The sequence below is a fragment of the Drosophila melanogaster genome, chromosome 2L, assembly GCF_000001215.4.
Source record: "Drosophila melanogaster chromosome 2L".
NCBI lineage: Eukaryota > Metazoa > Arthropoda > Insecta > Diptera > Drosophilidae > Drosophila > Drosophila melanogaster.
The window spans coordinates 14,358,895-14,376,196 of record NT_033779.5 but is presented as its reverse complement, the minus strand read 5'-3'; the positions used below and the strand labels follow the sequence as shown (position 1 = coordinate 14,376,196).

At 41.4% G+C, this 17,302-nt stretch overlaps 2 protein-coding genes and 1 non-coding gene across 7 annotated transcripts; 1 reads left to right on the top strand and 2 right to left on the bottom strand.

Annotated features, from left to right (window-relative positions):
* Nucleotides 1-9,356: 9,356 nt before the first annotated feature.
* spel1 (spellchecker1) lies at nucleotides 9,357-14,128 on the bottom strand. 4 transcript variants are annotated; one of them, NM_001299002.1, is made up of 7 exons: nucleotides 14,011-14,128; nucleotides 13,902-13,951; nucleotides 13,057-13,841; nucleotides 11,904-12,991; nucleotides 11,592-11,824; nucleotides 10,960-11,515; nucleotides 9,357-10,568 (listed from the first exon to the last, which is right to left on the bottom strand). In NM_001299002.1, the coding sequence occupies exons 1-6, from the start codon at nucleotides 14,057-14,059 to the stop codon at nucleotides 10,967-10,969; spliced, it is 2,754 nt and encodes a 917-aa protein (NP_001285931.1). In that variant the 5' UTR covers nucleotides 14,060-14,128; the 3' UTR covers nucleotides 9,357-10,568; nucleotides 10,960-10,966. The 4 variants fall into 4 exon arrangements, with proteins under 4 accessions (NP_001285931.1, NP_001246031.1, NP_001014482.2 ...); NM_001014482.3 differs by having other exon boundaries at nucleotides 10,498-10,568; NM_001259102.2 differs by having other exon boundaries at nucleotides 9,357-11,515.
* Nucleotides 14,129-14,785: 657 nt separating this feature from the next.
* Nucleotides 14,786-16,945, bottom strand: Pgant35A (Polypeptide N-acetylgalactosaminyltransferase 35A). Its single transcript, NM_143812.4, has one exon. It carries the CDS (start codon nucleotides 16,815-16,817, stop codon nucleotides 14,919-14,921), a length of 1,899 nt encoding a protein of 632 aa, NP_652069.2. The 5' UTR covers nucleotides 16,818-16,945; the 3' UTR covers nucleotides 14,786-14,918.
* Nucleotides 14,894-16,912, top strand: asRNA:CR43463 (antisense RNA:CR43463). 2 transcript variants are annotated; one of them, NR_047956.1, is made up of 2 exons: nucleotides 14,894-15,489; nucleotides 15,556-16,912. The 2 variants fall into 2 exon arrangements; NR_047957.1 differs by having other exon boundaries at nucleotides 14,894-16,912.
* Nucleotides 16,946-17,302: the final 357 nt, after the last annotated feature.

Here is a 17,302-nt window from a genome sequence, read left to right as displayed (position 1 = left end):
TATGGCTCAGCATTCAAATCCGCTTTTTTATGAGCAAAAAAAAAATGGCAAGCCCAATCAACTGGTTTTAAAAATAAAGGGGTATATAATGTAACATAAAAATATTTAACAATTTTCATTATTCGATGGCAGTAATGTTATAACGATATACACAAAACCCACGACCAAACCAAAACAATAATAAAAAAACACATAATTAATTGTGACACAATTTTTTTATGACACTTCTTGCTGACAGATTTATGTTTATTTGCAAGAGAATAGTTGTTTGTTGATATTTTTTGTGTTCACATAACAACTGGTTGGCATACGCACAAAATGTACTTAAATCTCAAATTACAACACGTTAAAACAATCATACCTCTTTAACCGAATTAAATGCACTCCCACTTATTTATATTAAGCTTATTTGAAAAGAAAAAAAAAAGTATTTTAATGCCAATCAATAAAACGATTTCTTTTTGATTCAATTAAACAATTCCTCATCAACGGCTTTTCAAAAGAGTCTCCAAATTAGCGATTGTATTCAAGTATTTGCATAATTGTTACTAACAAAAAATGCGAATAAAATAAGCTTCACATATTTATAATTTAATGCGCGTTTATTTTACACCAACGACCATTAATATATGTCAAACTGGTGAATAAATCAATTTGACAGCTAAACGCTGCTGTTGAAAGACAGAGAGGCCAATAGAAAGACTGTCAGAAAAAAGCGGGTAAAAAGAGAGTTGTATAAATCAAAGGTAAGGTGAAGCATAATGAGTATTTTGTGCGCTTTACTAGTAAAAATATAGTTAAATATATACTTATATTAGCGTGGAGTGCTTATTGTTTATATTGCTTCCAATAAAGTAATCAAGCATTATGCGTATCTGAATCTTAGTTATTTTCGATTTTTTTTTGTTTGCAAAGCAGGTAAGATCTAGTTAGTTATCCAGGGTATCACGTGTATTAGCATATGCATTATTTGTTACCTACTTTGCACACAAAGTCTACACATCGTAACCGTCTGTCTGTCATTCATACCCTCGATTGCCTCGCCACTCGAGACTGTCTGTCAAATGCTGCGATTGATTGATTTATGCATGCATTTAACTTGTTTTCAAGATTTTTTATTTCGCTCTCTGAGCAGATAAGCATTAAATGTACTTATGTAGCTAAAAACTGTTTAAAGAGTATCTTGCAGACAATTGATGGATCACATTTTGCATGCAACTTCCGTTTCAGCTCAACAAAAAACGGTTCTACCTTGGCTGTAAGTTACGTAATTATATATGACAGTCTTTTTAAATCGAGCATGGCTACATGTATTGCAGTTTTAAGATTGTACTTAACATAGGAGGATGCTAACCATGTAACCAATTGAAAGCATTAAAATGTTATGCAATGCAATAAAGCTACAGTTCTTCATACTGTGCGTTTTTGTGTATCCATTTCCAGCTTATGATTATTTTTCTCAGTGCATTGCAGAGATCATTTAAAGAGTATAGAGCGCAAATCTTGAAAATTATTTCGCTCTGCCTTGGGGCTCAGCACTTAATCATAATCAACTGTCGCGCAACTTCCAAGCCTACCAATCTGGCGACCTACCTAGCTACCCACATTACTAACTGTTATTTCCAGCGGGCCAGCTCGCTCCCATGAGCCAAAAAGATGAAAAACAAAAAAACAGAATAAACCGAAAGAAAAAAAACTGAAAATATAGAAAAAAAATAGAGAGAAGCAAGCAAAATTTAGAGACAAAAACCAAAATGGAGAGCTGTGCGCATAAATCAAAACGTTGACGCTATGATTATGGCGGCATTGCGAACGATAGATTTCCAGAGGCCTCCGAGAAAAATCGTGCGCCTAGGTGTTACAGCTCTGACAGTTATTCTATAAATTATGACAACTGACAGCTACATTTATAAGCCACAACTCTTGCAGTCGCGCATAAATTAAACCATTGACGCATGGCAACAACTGCGGCAATAATGTGGCCAAATGCCTGCTGATTGAGGCCCCAGCTAATTAATTTGACCGCATTAAATGTGTATGCAAGGCAATTAACTTAAATATGCCGATGGTCAGCAACAGATAAGTTGAGAGACCAAGGGAAAATTCTCAAGCAGCAGTCTCGCAAAGAAAACGACAGGTAAAGTTTAAACTGTTGTCGGTTCGCCTTATCGTCGTTATCAACATAATTAGCATATAGCCATTTGGGTGGTTGGGTGTTAGCCATCGGGATTGAAGTCGCCATGCAAATAACTTTACATCGATAGCTGGCCAATTGAGGCTAAGTGGTTGTCTGCTCGCAAATAATGATGCTTGATTAGAAAGCACACTTAAAAAATTGTTATTACTTCAGTATGCAGATAAAACACCTCATGTTCGAAAGGTATTCAATCATATTATAGATGACACATTTAATTAAATAGTTCTTATTATTTTATATACCGAAAGCCTCTCTGATATATTCATAATAACTTAGTACTGTAGTACTGACAGCTTAAGACCGAAAGACGACTTTCAACTCTTCACCATTCTTGACATATTTGGTTTGACCTTATTCCCTGCTCAATCAGTGACAAATATTAATGCCGTAAACAAATTCGATTCGAAGACACTAAAAATACATAATGAGCTGGCAAACAAAGATATGGCATTTACATATCCATAGGCTAAGAAGGTGACAAATGTATTATGGCGCAACACAAGGCAATTTATAAAGGCTTTAATTGTCACAGCCCCATATGCTTGACATCATAAATCGAATTGTGCTGGTGGCGAGCTATAAATTATGCCATTAAGTCTTAGCCACTTCCTTATTGATTTGCATGGCATTGGCAAATGTATCGCGTCGGCACTTCTGTCATCCCATTTGATGGGGTCTAAACCAATAAAATATGGACTTAATAGGGAATTACATTGGCCAAATGGGCATGACGGCTCCAGGTGACAATCGAAATCAGAACTGAGGGCAAATCTTACTACAGTGAATCGTTAAATAAAATTATACATCTATTGTTTCGTGCTGACATCTCGTGAGCTACGTCGTCACTTTGCATTTTGCAAACAATTAACATAATTTATACATTGAAAAAATGAAACTTATGCAGATATAAAACCAATAAATTTGTGATAGTTCTCCATGGATATTAATGACTTTTGACAGCCCGCGAACTTCGATATTAACATTGATAGCCCGAGGCAAGCAATAAAAGCACAAATGAATTCCTTGTTTAAAATGACAATTTTCGTTAAATTCAACTGAATTTTTTACTGGCGAGAGACGACTATTGCATAAGGGTTTATGAATTATTTAACAACTTTTCATATTAATACATTTCAATTTGTCCACTAAGCAACTTTGACAAAAAGGCCGCCGCGCAAATGTGTTTTGTTTAGCCATAAATTATCACCAAAATGCTTAAACTTAAACGCTGAAATAGGCAAAGTAAATAAGCTGAAGAAAAAAAGGTTAATCCACACAATTTCACATAAAAATATTTTTGTCAATTTTACGATGCGTGCGCTTTTCGCTGACATTAAATATTGTGTTAATTTAATATTCAAATTTTGTCCAATGAAATGACAAAAGCCTCAATAAACTTGTTGAGTGAAGTTCGTCGTTCGTCGTATGCGAACATTTTGATACCCTTTGAAAAGTAACTTAAATACACACAGTCATGTTTAAAATATAAACAAATAGATTAAGCATTTTAAGTTCTATTGAATCTTTAAATTCCACTTAAACATTTTTGTTCATAGCTTATGGATTATCAAAACGATACACCCTGATCTTCTAAAGTGTTTATTACTTAACTATAAAACTCATCGCCCACTTTCGGATTATTGAGGCTAAGAAACAACGCAACAAAATCATTAAAATACAATATTTTAGGAGCGTAATAAAAATGTATAATAAACTTCATTAGTCGCCGCTGATGTATACTATACCATCAGTGCGAATTTAAAATTCAAATACCCACATAAGCAATTTAGTTATAAATGACACACCCATTTTGTCAATATTTGGGACTTTGGAAACTTTTAGCGTTTAGCACATGAATGATTCATATCCCAACTGAAAGTCAAGTATGGTAATGCTTTTATTTTCCAGTGTAGCTGTCACCTGTGTGCGTTTTGTAATAACTTCATGACTAACTACTCTTCATAACTTGCCACCCAATGGCTATCTCTGTGCAATTAATCTCTGACAAAAGCGGAACGTCAGGCAAAAAGCCAAGAAAGCGTCATAAACGAATGTCATGAAAATTGATATGCCAAATAAACTAAGCGCCATTACGAACTTCGGCCAACTGGGGCCAGCGGCGTTTTGAGCCAATGATTAAAAAGGCCAACACGCACGCCACAAACTAGATCCGACTGCGATTGCATTCGTAACTTGGCTATCTCTATCTCCACTATCTTCATTCCTTCCGGCCAACCAACTACTACTCAGACTGCGCCGGCATCCCTCCCAGCTAACGAATGTTGCGAATTGGCAATCGTTGACAAACGCTGTCTCGTTGCCATGGTGGCATGTCCTAGACCATTTTATTAACATTTCCCAAATGCCGGGAGTGGACCAAACGGACCGACATGGATATGACTGGACTGGGCTGCATGGTTGCCCAGCTAATTGGACTGTGGGTAAGGTAATATCGAGTTGAGTGCATTTGCCGAATGGCAGATGGACTGGGCTGATCCTTTGTTCGGTTCTTAGACTGCTTCGAATTAGTTTATACCAATTAAGTGACCTTTAGTGCCCGTAATTAAATTCTACTATTCCTGCCCAGGGACATCCGTTTGAAGAGTTGCCAGTCATCATAAGCACAATACACACTATCTTGTTACTATAAAAGAATAGATTTAAAAATGTACTTATTTGCTGTAATGAATTAACCCACTGGACGCTCTATCAAAAAGATTGTGGACATTCCTTGCGAAAATGTCGGTTGCCTTATGTCTATAGTTTATTTCACAGTTCGGACCACAGATGTCCCAACTCTCCCAGTGATTATCACCTTTGCAATTACCATCGCCATGGGAGCAAATTCTTCTTGCTCATATTTCGTGTTGCGTCCGCTTCAATCGATGAGGTGGGCAGCAGCTCCTACAGGCTCATCATCGACCTGGCTGGGACCCGACTCCATATGTGGTGTTGCCTGCTCGGGTGTTAGCCACTTTATTTCCTGTAATCCACAGCTTTCATTGCCACACGGGAAAAAAATGTTGATTGATTTGAAAGCCATCAGCAAGGCGGACTAGTGGCGGTAAACCCGAACACATAAAGGAAAAGTACTTTTCTTCAAGGCTTTCTAATTTAAAGGTTTCTTTCATTTAAAAATCCTAAGTGCTTGTTATGGGCATTCAAATAAAAGGCTTTTCCGAAACGGAACGCATATGGGTATGATTAAGTTATGATAAGTTATGTACATTGATGTACTATCATAAGTTATAAAGAGAATTGAATGTGATAGGTTCTGTAGCTGGCTGGTGTAAATTGAAATAAAATATTATCAGATGATCTTATCAGACATATTTTTGCTACGTGCAGCCTATGATACCCCATCATCTGTGGGCTCAGCTTACCCCCATGCCGCTTTTCTACTGCTCGTGGCTCTTGGCTCATATTGTGGGTTTGTAACGTTTTTATGATGCCTGGCGGCATGTTAAAATTGAAAAACGCATTTGCGTGATAAATTGCAATATTTAACACACACACACACGCGGGCGCGCACGCACACACGAACACAGCGGCACAGGAGGCAGCTGTAGCATGTGGTGTCCAGTTGTAATTGCAACAACTGCTGCCCAGGTCTCAGACGGTGGACCCCATTCGAAAATTTTGGGGGCGGGGGACTTGGGGCGCAACGGAACGGAATGGAACGGAATGGGGCATCGGGCATGAGTTATGACCACCCGTCATTCTGTAGCTCGTTGTTGAATGTGGCGAAATACGAGCGTATAATGCAAACGCCATTGCATGGTCACACACAGTGCACTTGGCGAAAAGTGGGCTAGGTTTGATGCAATATCTCTATAATATGCCATAAAACTGTACCTGAAAGTAGGCAACACTTTATTGTGAATCTAAAACTTTTAAAAACATATTTTTGCATCAAAAATTTTAAACTAAAGTTGCTACTATGCCTTTCTCCCGGTGTACTCACACTGGGGCGAAGGAAAGCAGTTAACATGTTTCTCCTTCGGCTTTTTCTTGTTTCAAGCCGCCACCAGGCAGTCGGGCTAACAGGCAGGCAGCCTGACGATATGAGTTACATGCCGTGCTTAATGGCATAATTTAAAGCTGCAAATTTTGTCATAAATTTTAAAATTGATTACCACGAGAAGGCAGTTTGGTAGTTTCCATGTTGCAGTTACTCCAACTCCAGCTCCGGCTTCACTTCACTCCGCCGTTGCTGTTGTTTTTGCTCGTTAGTCGAGCATATTGCATGCCGCATGATGGCTACATTGGCGGCGGCCAGTGTTAAATTTGTGTTAGCCCCTCTCGAGTGTTGGTAAATAAAAATTGCACACGTTTCTTTTTGCTGCACATTTTTTTTTTTTTTGCGCCTTTTTCGGTTTCTTCAGTAATTTTTCTTACCGGCTAATCACTTGCCATAATACGGGAGAGTCGGGTCGTTGGAAAACAAAATAAGAAACGCTAACTTCAAAATTATTCATGAAAACATCTTTATAAGGCCGGGACATGGGATTTCATTCATATTCTAGCCATTTAATACGAAACGCGATAGCGTGGTGTTTAATAGAAAAATCCCATTTAGATGCCCGACTGATATAACAAATAGCTAAATAATTTCAATCAAATTTTGTTGAACTTGAGACATGTGGCTAAAGAGTAAAAGATTTCTAAAGGCATTTATATTTTTGATCCATAAAAATAACTCAATTTTATGGCATTCGCATAAAAGTAAGCGACTGATTTCCATAATTATTTAATTTCCTGGTACGGGCAAGTAAACAGTAATTGCAAGTAAAATTAATGCCTACCCTCATTGGCGATTTCCTTTTTTCTGAAATTGAAAACAAGTACCGAAAGGCAGGACCACAAACTGGCTAAAAGGAGTAGAGCTCATGGTACAGCCCATCGATTTGCTACATGCCATGGGCGGCACATCTCGTGAGTGATATAAATGGCTTCATAAAATTTTGTAACCATAATTTAGGCGGTGGAACCAATGAGGGAACGAGTCCACGATGAGAAGGCCGAATTGTTTTATCAGTGGATTAAAATGGCGCTCCTCTTTTAGTAACCAATAATCAGAAAAGTACGAAGTACAATGTTTTTGGGCCGAAAGAGAGAGGAAGCAGCCAAGTGCAGCCCATTAAGGCGATACATTATAATTAAGGGGAACCAGAAGCGTCGACTACCACAGCAGCTGCTGGCAGCGGAAATTGTACGAGTAGATAAGATTGTAAGAAAGCAACTAAGTATAAGTGTGGATCGTATGCGAACATAACATGATAACATCATCAATAGCCCGGCTATTCGCAGCGCCTATGCAATTATTTAAATTATATGCACCGCAACGTTTTTGTGTTCGTTTAAAATGAAATTAGTGTTATGTAGTTTTCTCTCCCCGCTTACACCTTAAAGTCTATAATCAGTCTTGTGGATGCAGCCAGCCAACCAGGCGAACCCGTCCATCTTCATAATTTTTGATGTATGTACCTTATAGGCCCATCCACTCATTCGGACCAACACCATCGACCGACTTTGACTTCGACTTTGGCGGCTCTGCTAATCATTTTTTGATATGGCCACTAATAATAGATGTTTCGGCTGGCCTTTTTGTCTCACTCGTTTCGATCCATCTGCCACATTATTGGCTAAAAGATAAGATTTTAATGGTTTTCCCTTTTCACTGCCTTTTATAACTATAATTGATTGGCTGCGCTGCAAAAAAAGAGAGTAAATTAGGGGTCCAAGGTTTTTGTGCAAGGTGTCAGAGTGGATAAATGGGATATAAACACGAGGCGAGTTGCAAAGGTCGGTGCTTATAGTTTATGGCTTAAATAACTTGCATTGTCATTCTCAGGAAAAATGAAAATTAATGTCTCTGGAGGTTACAGCTTTTACCAAATAATATTGTTTACATATACATAAGTATGTAAAAGAATGTTTCTTGTTGATTGCAAGTCGAATGTATTTATAACCAAAACTGATCCTTATGATGAATAAAATATTAATGTGTTCTATGGATTTCTTTCGGGGAAGACTTCAACCTTTCACAGCAATTAGTTAAACCGTTTACAAAACTTTCTCGAAAAAAACCAGTACCATTACCAACATGGCTCATATATAATCAAGCGTAATCATAAGCCCAAACTGCTGTGCACATAATCATTTTTCCCCCAATTGGACATCAGGCACCGCCAACCTACGTTCCATCATTAAGTCGAACAGACAATTTGTCAAGTGAAACAAGAAAATTTGCATAAAAAACTAACAAACAACTAACATTAGACACACCAAAAAAATTTGCATGTCTGACCGACTGAAGTTGGCCAACGGTGCAACAACAGCAACCACCGAGAGACAAGCTACCAGCAACAAATAACAATTTTCCACAAACAAACTGGCCTCTTGTACAGTGATGGCCACAGAAATAATACTGAAAAATTATCAATATTATAGAATTCTTAATAATGTGTAAATGGTAATAAAACATATCTAAATAAGTCTAAAAATTCCAAGAGAGCTAAAAGCAATATATTTAATTATTATTAAGTAATCAAATTAAAACAGAAACTGGTTACTTAAGAAACAGAAACCAGCATAGGTACTTTTCTCCATTTGGTTTTATTGTCTTGGCTGATGATATCGGTCAAGAAGAAATATACTTCATTTAGTTAATTGGTGTTTTAATCAAAATAAGTGATATCTCTACAGCATACACATCAGTGGGCCTATTTTCTTAGCCATGACTGTGGCTCACAAGGCTGGTAACACAGAAGCAGCGGACGAAGTGCAATTACCAAAAGCGCGCCACAGAGCCAAGAAGATATCAAAGGAGATCGGCAAAGAGGCAAGTTGTTGTTAGTGTTACTGTGCTGTTTGCTGTGGCCAAACAACATGTGCGTTTGTGTCCGCAACGATTAAGTAAAAACAATTTACACGCCTGCCTGCCAGAAAACGAGAGGCCGGCAGTGAAAAAGGCAGGAGCATGAAAATGAAGCGATAGTGGTGGCCATTAAAGCCTCCTTTCAGCATCAATAATATAGAAAAACTAATAACAAAATATTAAAAATTATAATATAATTTACAAAGTTTATAATTGTATTAAAAGTAAATATAAAAACTTTCTTAGATCCTTTAAAATATATGAAAATCTTCTATTTTTACCCTCATCTATAAATAAAATTGAAATACCTAAACTTATTATTTAAAATCTCAGAAGGTAGCCGCAAAGATGAAATGCTTTCCGCATCCAAGTGCCATCTCTAAGTCGGATCGGTCCTTGTGTCTAAGCCATGGCGTTAATATGCGTCGCTCCGGCTTAGCTTGTTGGCCAAGTTACGAGGTTTCACCTTGTTGTTGCTCCTGCTGCCGCCGTTGTTGGCCGCATGTTAGTGCTTCCTTTTTGGCATCGGCAACATGTCAATTATATCGTATCAAATTAATAATTGTACGCGTCGCGTCGCATCGAACGTCTTCGCCCGATTCACCCAAATGAAGTTGGCTCTGAAGGAGCTGACTGTGTGGATGGCGATGGGCATGGGGATGGGCATGGGGATGGATATGGGTTTGGAGCCGGATCGCAGAGCTTGCCGCGCTGGCTGGCTGCTTGCCACTAATCGTGGCAGACAAGCATGCCGAACTGGCCGCAAAGGCAATATATTTAAAGTTGCCTGTCAATTTTGGATGCTGTTAAGCGTTGCTAACACGCCATGTTTGTTGAGTACGCGATATCAAATTGAATGTGTGCACAGCCATGGGCAGAGGAATATATCAGATGCGAACACATAATGTCGTCTCGAAGATTCTGAAGAGCGTGATGTGGAATGTCTGTTTTAAGATCGATTTGCTTAGTTGTTATAATCAACATAGAAACATACTGCTAAAATAATAAAGTCTATATATTAATTCATCCCAAAAAATAACTCCAATTTTTGCCATCTTATTGAATCACACCAAATGCGGCGGAGACAAACTGGTTTGGGCCTTTCAGAGAGCCGTTGTCATTTAGTTGTCTCAAAGCAAAAAAAAAAAAGGTAAGAAAAATCAAAGCCGAAACGGTAATTATCTTTTGACAGCACTTAAGTTGAATTTGGTAATGACAGTCGCGCTAAAGATCGGCTGGCGAAACGGCGGCGCTTTAGACCAACTGACGGCTGAGGTTAAAGCCCGGCCGATTAAGCTGACAGTTTTTGTCGGGCTCGTATTTTTCAGTTAAAAAGCGTGTTCAATGTGACTTGGCACACCGCCGAAGAAATACATCGTGCTATTAGTAGCACACAAATCACCGTGTTTCCAAATCATGTGACGGTTGTGGAACATGAAGTTTATTAACGTCTTGCTTTACACCCTTTGATTCCAATTCCGATTTAAAGTTCTAGAAATATTGAATATACAAATAAAACATTCAGATTTAATATTAGTATGTTGGTGTTTTACATATCAACTTGTATGTATTCGCAAGTGTGCATTTTTATTAAATCATGAATGGTGTATGAACACTCGCATTAGTAAAAAATCATATATCATCTAGTTTAGTTGATTTCTCCTATATTATAATTATATGTTTAATACAATGGAAGAAATATTTAAACAACATTTTCGATGTAGCCTTGTAATCAAATCAGGAGAATATGGTTTGTAACCATGGATGAGCAATATTCAGTGATGCAAATTAATAATATTTAAGAACAAAAAAGTTGTGATAAGTACGTAGAACAACTGCCTCTTTAAATAATACTGCCAGATTAAGAATTATTGGACCCTACCTCCATTTCAAGCCTCACTAGTGGCCAGCACAGATTTGAAGTAATCACTATCCAGCTGCTCGATATCCTTCGTAAACTGGGTGACCAGCTGGGTCAAATCCTCCACGTTAATGTCCACGTTGTTCCCGGCTGTTGACAGCTGTTGAATAGCCACTTGAATCTTTTCCAGCAGTGCCTTATCCTCTTTCTTCTGCTTGTCCACATGCTCGTCCTCGAACTCATTGTACACCTCCTGCGCGTTTTGGACGACATGCTCGGGAAAATTGGCCAATCGCGCCACCTGAATGCCAAAGCTTTTTTCCATGACCCCCGAACGCACTTGATACAGCAGAGTAAAGTCATCAGCATCCGCAACTGCGGCCATATGACAGTTTTTAACCGTAGACAGGGTCTCCGCCAGCTTGGTTATCTCGTGAAAATGAGTGGCGAACAAAGTGAAGCACTTGGTCTCCTTGGCCAGATGTTCAGCAATGGACCAGGCGATGCCGCAACCTTCGTACGTGGAAGTGCCACGACCAAGTTCGTCTATGATTACCAAGGATTTGTCAGTGGCAGTCTGCAAAATGCCACAACATTTATTAAAAGTCCTGGATAAAGTAAGTAAATTTAGTTTCTTTTGTTTCTCTACTCACCCTTATTATGCCAGATGTTTCAATCATCTCGACCATAAATGTGCTCAAACCCTTGATGATGTTGTCACTAGCTCCCACTCTTCCAAGAATGGAGTCCACCATGCTGATTGTGGCCAAGCTGCAGGGTACAAAAGCTCCGATATGGGCCATTAGCACAGCGGTACCCACAGAGCGAATATAAGTGCTCTTGCCACCCATGTTGGGTCCCGTGATTATAAACATGTTGCACTCCTCTGAATAAAAAAAAAAACAAAACAAAAGTTAAAAAAAAAGTTAAAAAAAAAACGTGTGCATGGTATTATTACACCGTACCTTTCTTAAAGTCAACACTGTTAGCTATGAAGTTGACATGCTCCTGCAGCTCCAAACAAGGATGACGCACATCCTCGAGAACCAGCTCGCGAGCACCTTCCTCCAGCATTTTGGGCCGCACATAGGGAGTGGGCGCACTGCGGGCGGCGATAGCAAAGCTCACCAAACAGTCGAGCTGGGCAAGCTCGTTGTTAAGCAAAGTGAGCGGGGCAGCATATCCTACAGCCACATGAATTATCTCCTCCACAATGGACAGCTGCTGTTCCTCGTAGCGAGTGCGGCAGCTGGCAAACTCATCGGCGTAGCCCTCCAGCTTATCGGATGTGAAGCGAACACCGCCCTTGATCACATCCACGATGCGATAGTTCTTGTTCTTGCGCAGCACGGAATCATCTTTCACGGTGATGCGGAAGTGGTGTCCCAATTTGGCCACACTTTCCAGCTTCACCTGGTTTTTGCCATCCAAATTCAATTCCTGACTGCATTTGAACTGCAACTCTTCCATTTTCGAATAAAGCTCCGTCATCATCTGCTGCAGCTCCATTAGACGGCTGTCAAACGAAGCCTTCACCAGATACTCGCCCCTTTCGATGGCCTCAAAGTCAACCACCTGCTCGACCATCTGCTTGAGCCCTGTCAGATCCTTTAGGAAGCTTTTAAAAGGCGCACAGATCACACTTTCGATCGTTGAATTATCGAGCTCATGCAGAACTTTAAGAATTTTCGGGGTCCTCAGAATGACCTGGTAAATGCGGAATAAATCTTGCAAATTAGCTTTGCGTCGCATTAGCTTCTTAGTTAGCATAAGAATATCCGGAATACGCTTCAGATAATCGAGACTCAAAGTCTCCATTGTGTCTGGAGATTCGAGTAGGCACTGGACAATGTTATGACGATCATTGAGGATATTTCGGCTTCGCAGTGGCTGCTTAACCCACTGACCCATCAGGCGATGTCCCTGTGGTGTACGGCAATGATCCAGCACGCCCAAGACGCTTTGCCAGCGATACGAGGGCATAGATGGATGTGTGCCTGGCTTTGGCATGATGTTTAACGCAGCCACGGCAGCAGAATCTAAGTGGACAAAGCTGCATGGCAATATAAGGAATTAGTTCGCTTTTCAATGGAAGTAAGGAATACGGTAAGATCTTACCGGTTTAGGTCCAGTTGCTTGATCTCGTAGTGTCCCAGATTTCCGGCGTCATTGACCAGGTCCAGGTACTTGATGGCGGTCTTCAGTGCGTTGGAGGCCAGCTGAAGCTGGAGTTCCTTCAAGCCCGTGGCATCCTCCTGTTGTCCCTTGGCGAAACGCAAAAGACGATTTAGATCCTGCAGCAGATCGTTGTCGCCGCTCTTCTTGGGCATCGTAATCATGACACCATTTCTGTCGAGCAGCGTCTTCACAGCACTATATTCGCCCTCGATGCTTGGCAGCAGGCACTCCTTTGGTCCGAGCAGGACCACGGTGGCCTCCAGTTCGGTGAAGAAGTCATCGTCTAGGAATTCAAGCAGCTGGAACTTGCAGTCGTTCTGCTCGACGCTGGCCACACCCACACGCCGCTGGCCACCGCCATCGAGCTTAACCAGCAGCGAGATGATGCTGTTCCCGACCAAAACCTCCTTATTGGAGAACAGGATGTCCTCGAATTGCAGCAGATTGCCGGGTGATCCGCGGTACTCGATTTCCCAATCGCTGGAATTCTTAACGTACACCTCAACCCGGTAATTGCGCACCAAGAGCAGCTCGCGCACAGCCAGCTCGAAGTTGCCCTTGGACATGGACACAAACTGAAGAGTCTCCTTTTTGTCATCCGGCAGCAGTGCGCCAATGAAGGCCGTGGATTTGTATACGATTTTGGCCACAAGTTCGCAGTCATCGCTGCCGTGGACCGTATAGCGATCGGTGTGATCAAAGAACCTCACTGTAGTTGCGGGTTTCTGCAAAATACGGCGTAGAATGCAGTTAAACCGGATTTATTGCATTTAGCATTTACTTACCTCGCCGAGTTTCGCATGGAATTTGATGAAATTGCGACGCGCATTTGTGTCTGCAAACAGCGTTTAATTATAGTAACTAATCAGTTATTATTACTGCTTATCAGCTTACCCATATTCAGGGTAGGTTCCTGCCTGCTGTCGGTTGCTTTGGCCTGCATTTTTCCGCTTTTAAAATGGTTAAAATAATCACACAATTTCGCGCCTGTTTCAGCATAAACAAAGTGTGACCGTATTCGATGCCAGCCAATATACCATTTTCTTGTAAAGAGATACCAAATGTGCAAAAACCAAATCATACACTTAAAAAAAAAGGGTTGCTTAAGTACAAATTAATAGGTAGTCTATAATATACTAAAATTAATTTTTTTTTTATCGGTACAATTTCGAGCTTAGGTTTATTTTATAGTTAACAAAGTTTTTATTCTTTATAAATATATACATAACACATATACATAAAAAAAAACGTGGTTTTTCTATTACCACCAGATAGTCGGTATTGAAAATTGTGTTTTGAAATTGCAGCAAATGGAAAAAAGGTGTTATATTGCAAGAATTTAACTATCTAAATATATTCATAAGTAAAATTGTAGTGGTAAAGGTCCAAAAATTTCCATTATTCAAAGTTGAACTTTGATAAGTCATTACAAAATCATTAAATATGCAGATATAAGATATTCGTATTACGAATACGAAGCATATTTATAAGGTAAATTGTAGGTACATACATACATTTATTTTCACAATTAAGTTAAATTTTGATAAGTCATCACAAAATCATTAAATATGCAGACATAACATATTCGTACACATTAATTTGCAAATTATTTGAAAGAAAACCTGTTTCCAAGGCCACCACCATTGGCCATTAATCAAACTGCACCATCAACATTTTGATCATATTTATTAAAAAAAAAAAGTTTGATGAAAAAATACTGGCTATTTAAACATAATACACTTTGCCCTAAACAGTTATCAGTCTAATATTGCAATCGGAATTATTCGATCCGAGCGAATCGCTCACAGCGCCTTGTCCGAGTTCCTCGCCTCCTTGGCCCTGCCCTCCGCCTCCGTTGGCTTCTTCAGCTGCACAATGTCCCAGGAGCCGCCCGCTCCGTTGGACTTGGAGCACAGATCCAGACTGATGAGGGCGCCCGTCGTGGGAGCAGCTGCCCGGAGGCAGGTGCCTTTGGCCATGTTGTAGACGGGACTGTTGGCGTTGCGGGTGTGCCGCCACTGCTGATCGCCGAGCATCTCGTGGCACTTGTTGACCGTGACCTGCGCATCCCCGGATGCCTCCAGGCACAGCAACTTGTCCAGCACAATTTCCGCCTTCTCCGTTTCGTACCACAGTTGATTGGGTGTCCTTCGGCAGGTTTGCAATTGCAGGGAGCTGCCCTTCTTCCAGAAACCCTTCACCTTGGGAGCCACCACGGCGGCACAGAGCTCCGTTCCCGTCAGTCGCAGCTGGAATGTGTCGACATAGTTACGTTTTCGCGAGTGCCAAGGCTGAAAGATGGGCGCTGCCGCCGACTTCTTGGACTCCTCGCCCGGCACATGCAGCTCTGGATAGACATTCTTTAGATACCAGGCAAAGTCCCTGCACTGCAGACGCTCCCTAAGCTTGAGGCGATCGCTAATGTCTCCATAATCATAGGTCTTGGGCACCTTTTCGTGCTTGAGATAGTAATCCTTGTACTGATCCATCCAGACGTGCGCCAAACGCAGTGAGTTCTTCAACATGGTGTTGGCTCCATCTGGCGAAGTGTACGGACGTCGTTTGCGGAATATGTGACCGACACGGGAGCAGGGAACGATCTTAATGGCGCCACCGCATTGCCAGGCTCTGAAGGAGATCTCTATATTCTCGCCACCCCATATATCCATGGCCATGTCGTACTCGCCCAGATGCTGGAAGTACTTCCTGTTCACGGCAAACAATCCGCCGGCCATGGTGGGCGAACGGAAGGGTCCGCGAAAATCCTCCGGCACCTTGAGCGTGCCCTCGGGCAGATTCTCCCAGCGGAAGTGCAGGCCCCAGTTGAATCCTCCGCGCACCAGTGGACTGGGCGTGTACTCAAAGGTATCAGCGTTGATCAGGTCGATGACGGGCACGGCCAGAGTGGCGTTCTCCGACTTGATGAGGCGCAGCAGCGGCTCCAGCCACTGCTGATTGACCTCGATATGCGAGTCGAGGAAGACGAGCACATCGCCCACGGCCTCGCGTGCACCAATGACCCGGGAACGAATGAGACCCTCGCGCTGCTCGTTTTTGATGTACCGCAGGTTGTCGTACTTCAGGCGGGCACGCAGATCCCCGTGCAAATGGAATTCCAATTCTGGAAGATCGCTGTGATCATCCACCAGAATAATCTCGCGCAGCAGGTAGCTGGGCGTGCGTTCCAGCACGGTCTTAATCGAGCGCATCAGCGTCATCTTGTGCTCGTTGTAGAAGCACATGACTATGGAGGCCTGGGGCAGATTTTCCGCTTCCGTGGTCTCCTGGCGATCGCACACCTTGTGCCGAGTGTCTGGGATCGCCCGGAAGAGTCCTATGTTATTGGACACCAGCGCGTTGAAGGCGTGATGCTTGTAGCCAATGTCGCGTATGTACTTGTCCTGCTTGTTGCGCACCACACCCAACAGTTCCAATTGCTCCGGATCACTGGGCGGCTTGGGTGCCGCCGGCGATTCGCCAGTGGTAATGCTGGCATTTGGAGTGCATCCGACGGTGACCCTGGCCTGGTAGCTCAGCTCGGCCCGTGGCGTTGCGTTCCCTTCGTCGATCCTCCATCCTGCCGAGCGGATGGAGCTGCGCAGGCTGTGCGAGTAGAAAAGCAGCGCCAGCAGCCAGACGACCGCCACCAGAAGGGTGCCCAGGCCGCAGGATTTGCACAGGAGGCGCTTGATTTGCATCATGGATCGAGATTAGATTACGTTGTGCGCTTCCCTGGCTACTTAAGCAGCTACTTTGTCACTTTCATGATGATCGGAATAAATTAAATTTAATTTGCATACCATGGCATTCGCACAAAAGCGCGCACACAGCGATGCCACCGAAGATGCTAGCTCAGAGTTTTTCCCGCTAAATTTCAAGGAAATCGAAAATAGTGTAGAATAGTGTAGTGTAGAAAACAAAAATTGGACTGATAACCAGTTAAAATGATTAATTAGACAACCAGCAACAAACAAAAGAACAGTATACGAAAAATCGTTGTTTGACTTACAAACTTTATTGTTCATAGTCATAATCAGCTGATTTCCAACCCAACGTTAGCATCACTAAATAAAACAAGAATGAAGTTATGCGCAAGTCAAAGTTGAGGGTATTCCACTAAATGGATTAAAAAAGCTTTTTACAAAATATTTAAGTAAATCGTAAGTACCCAAATATTTATAAAATT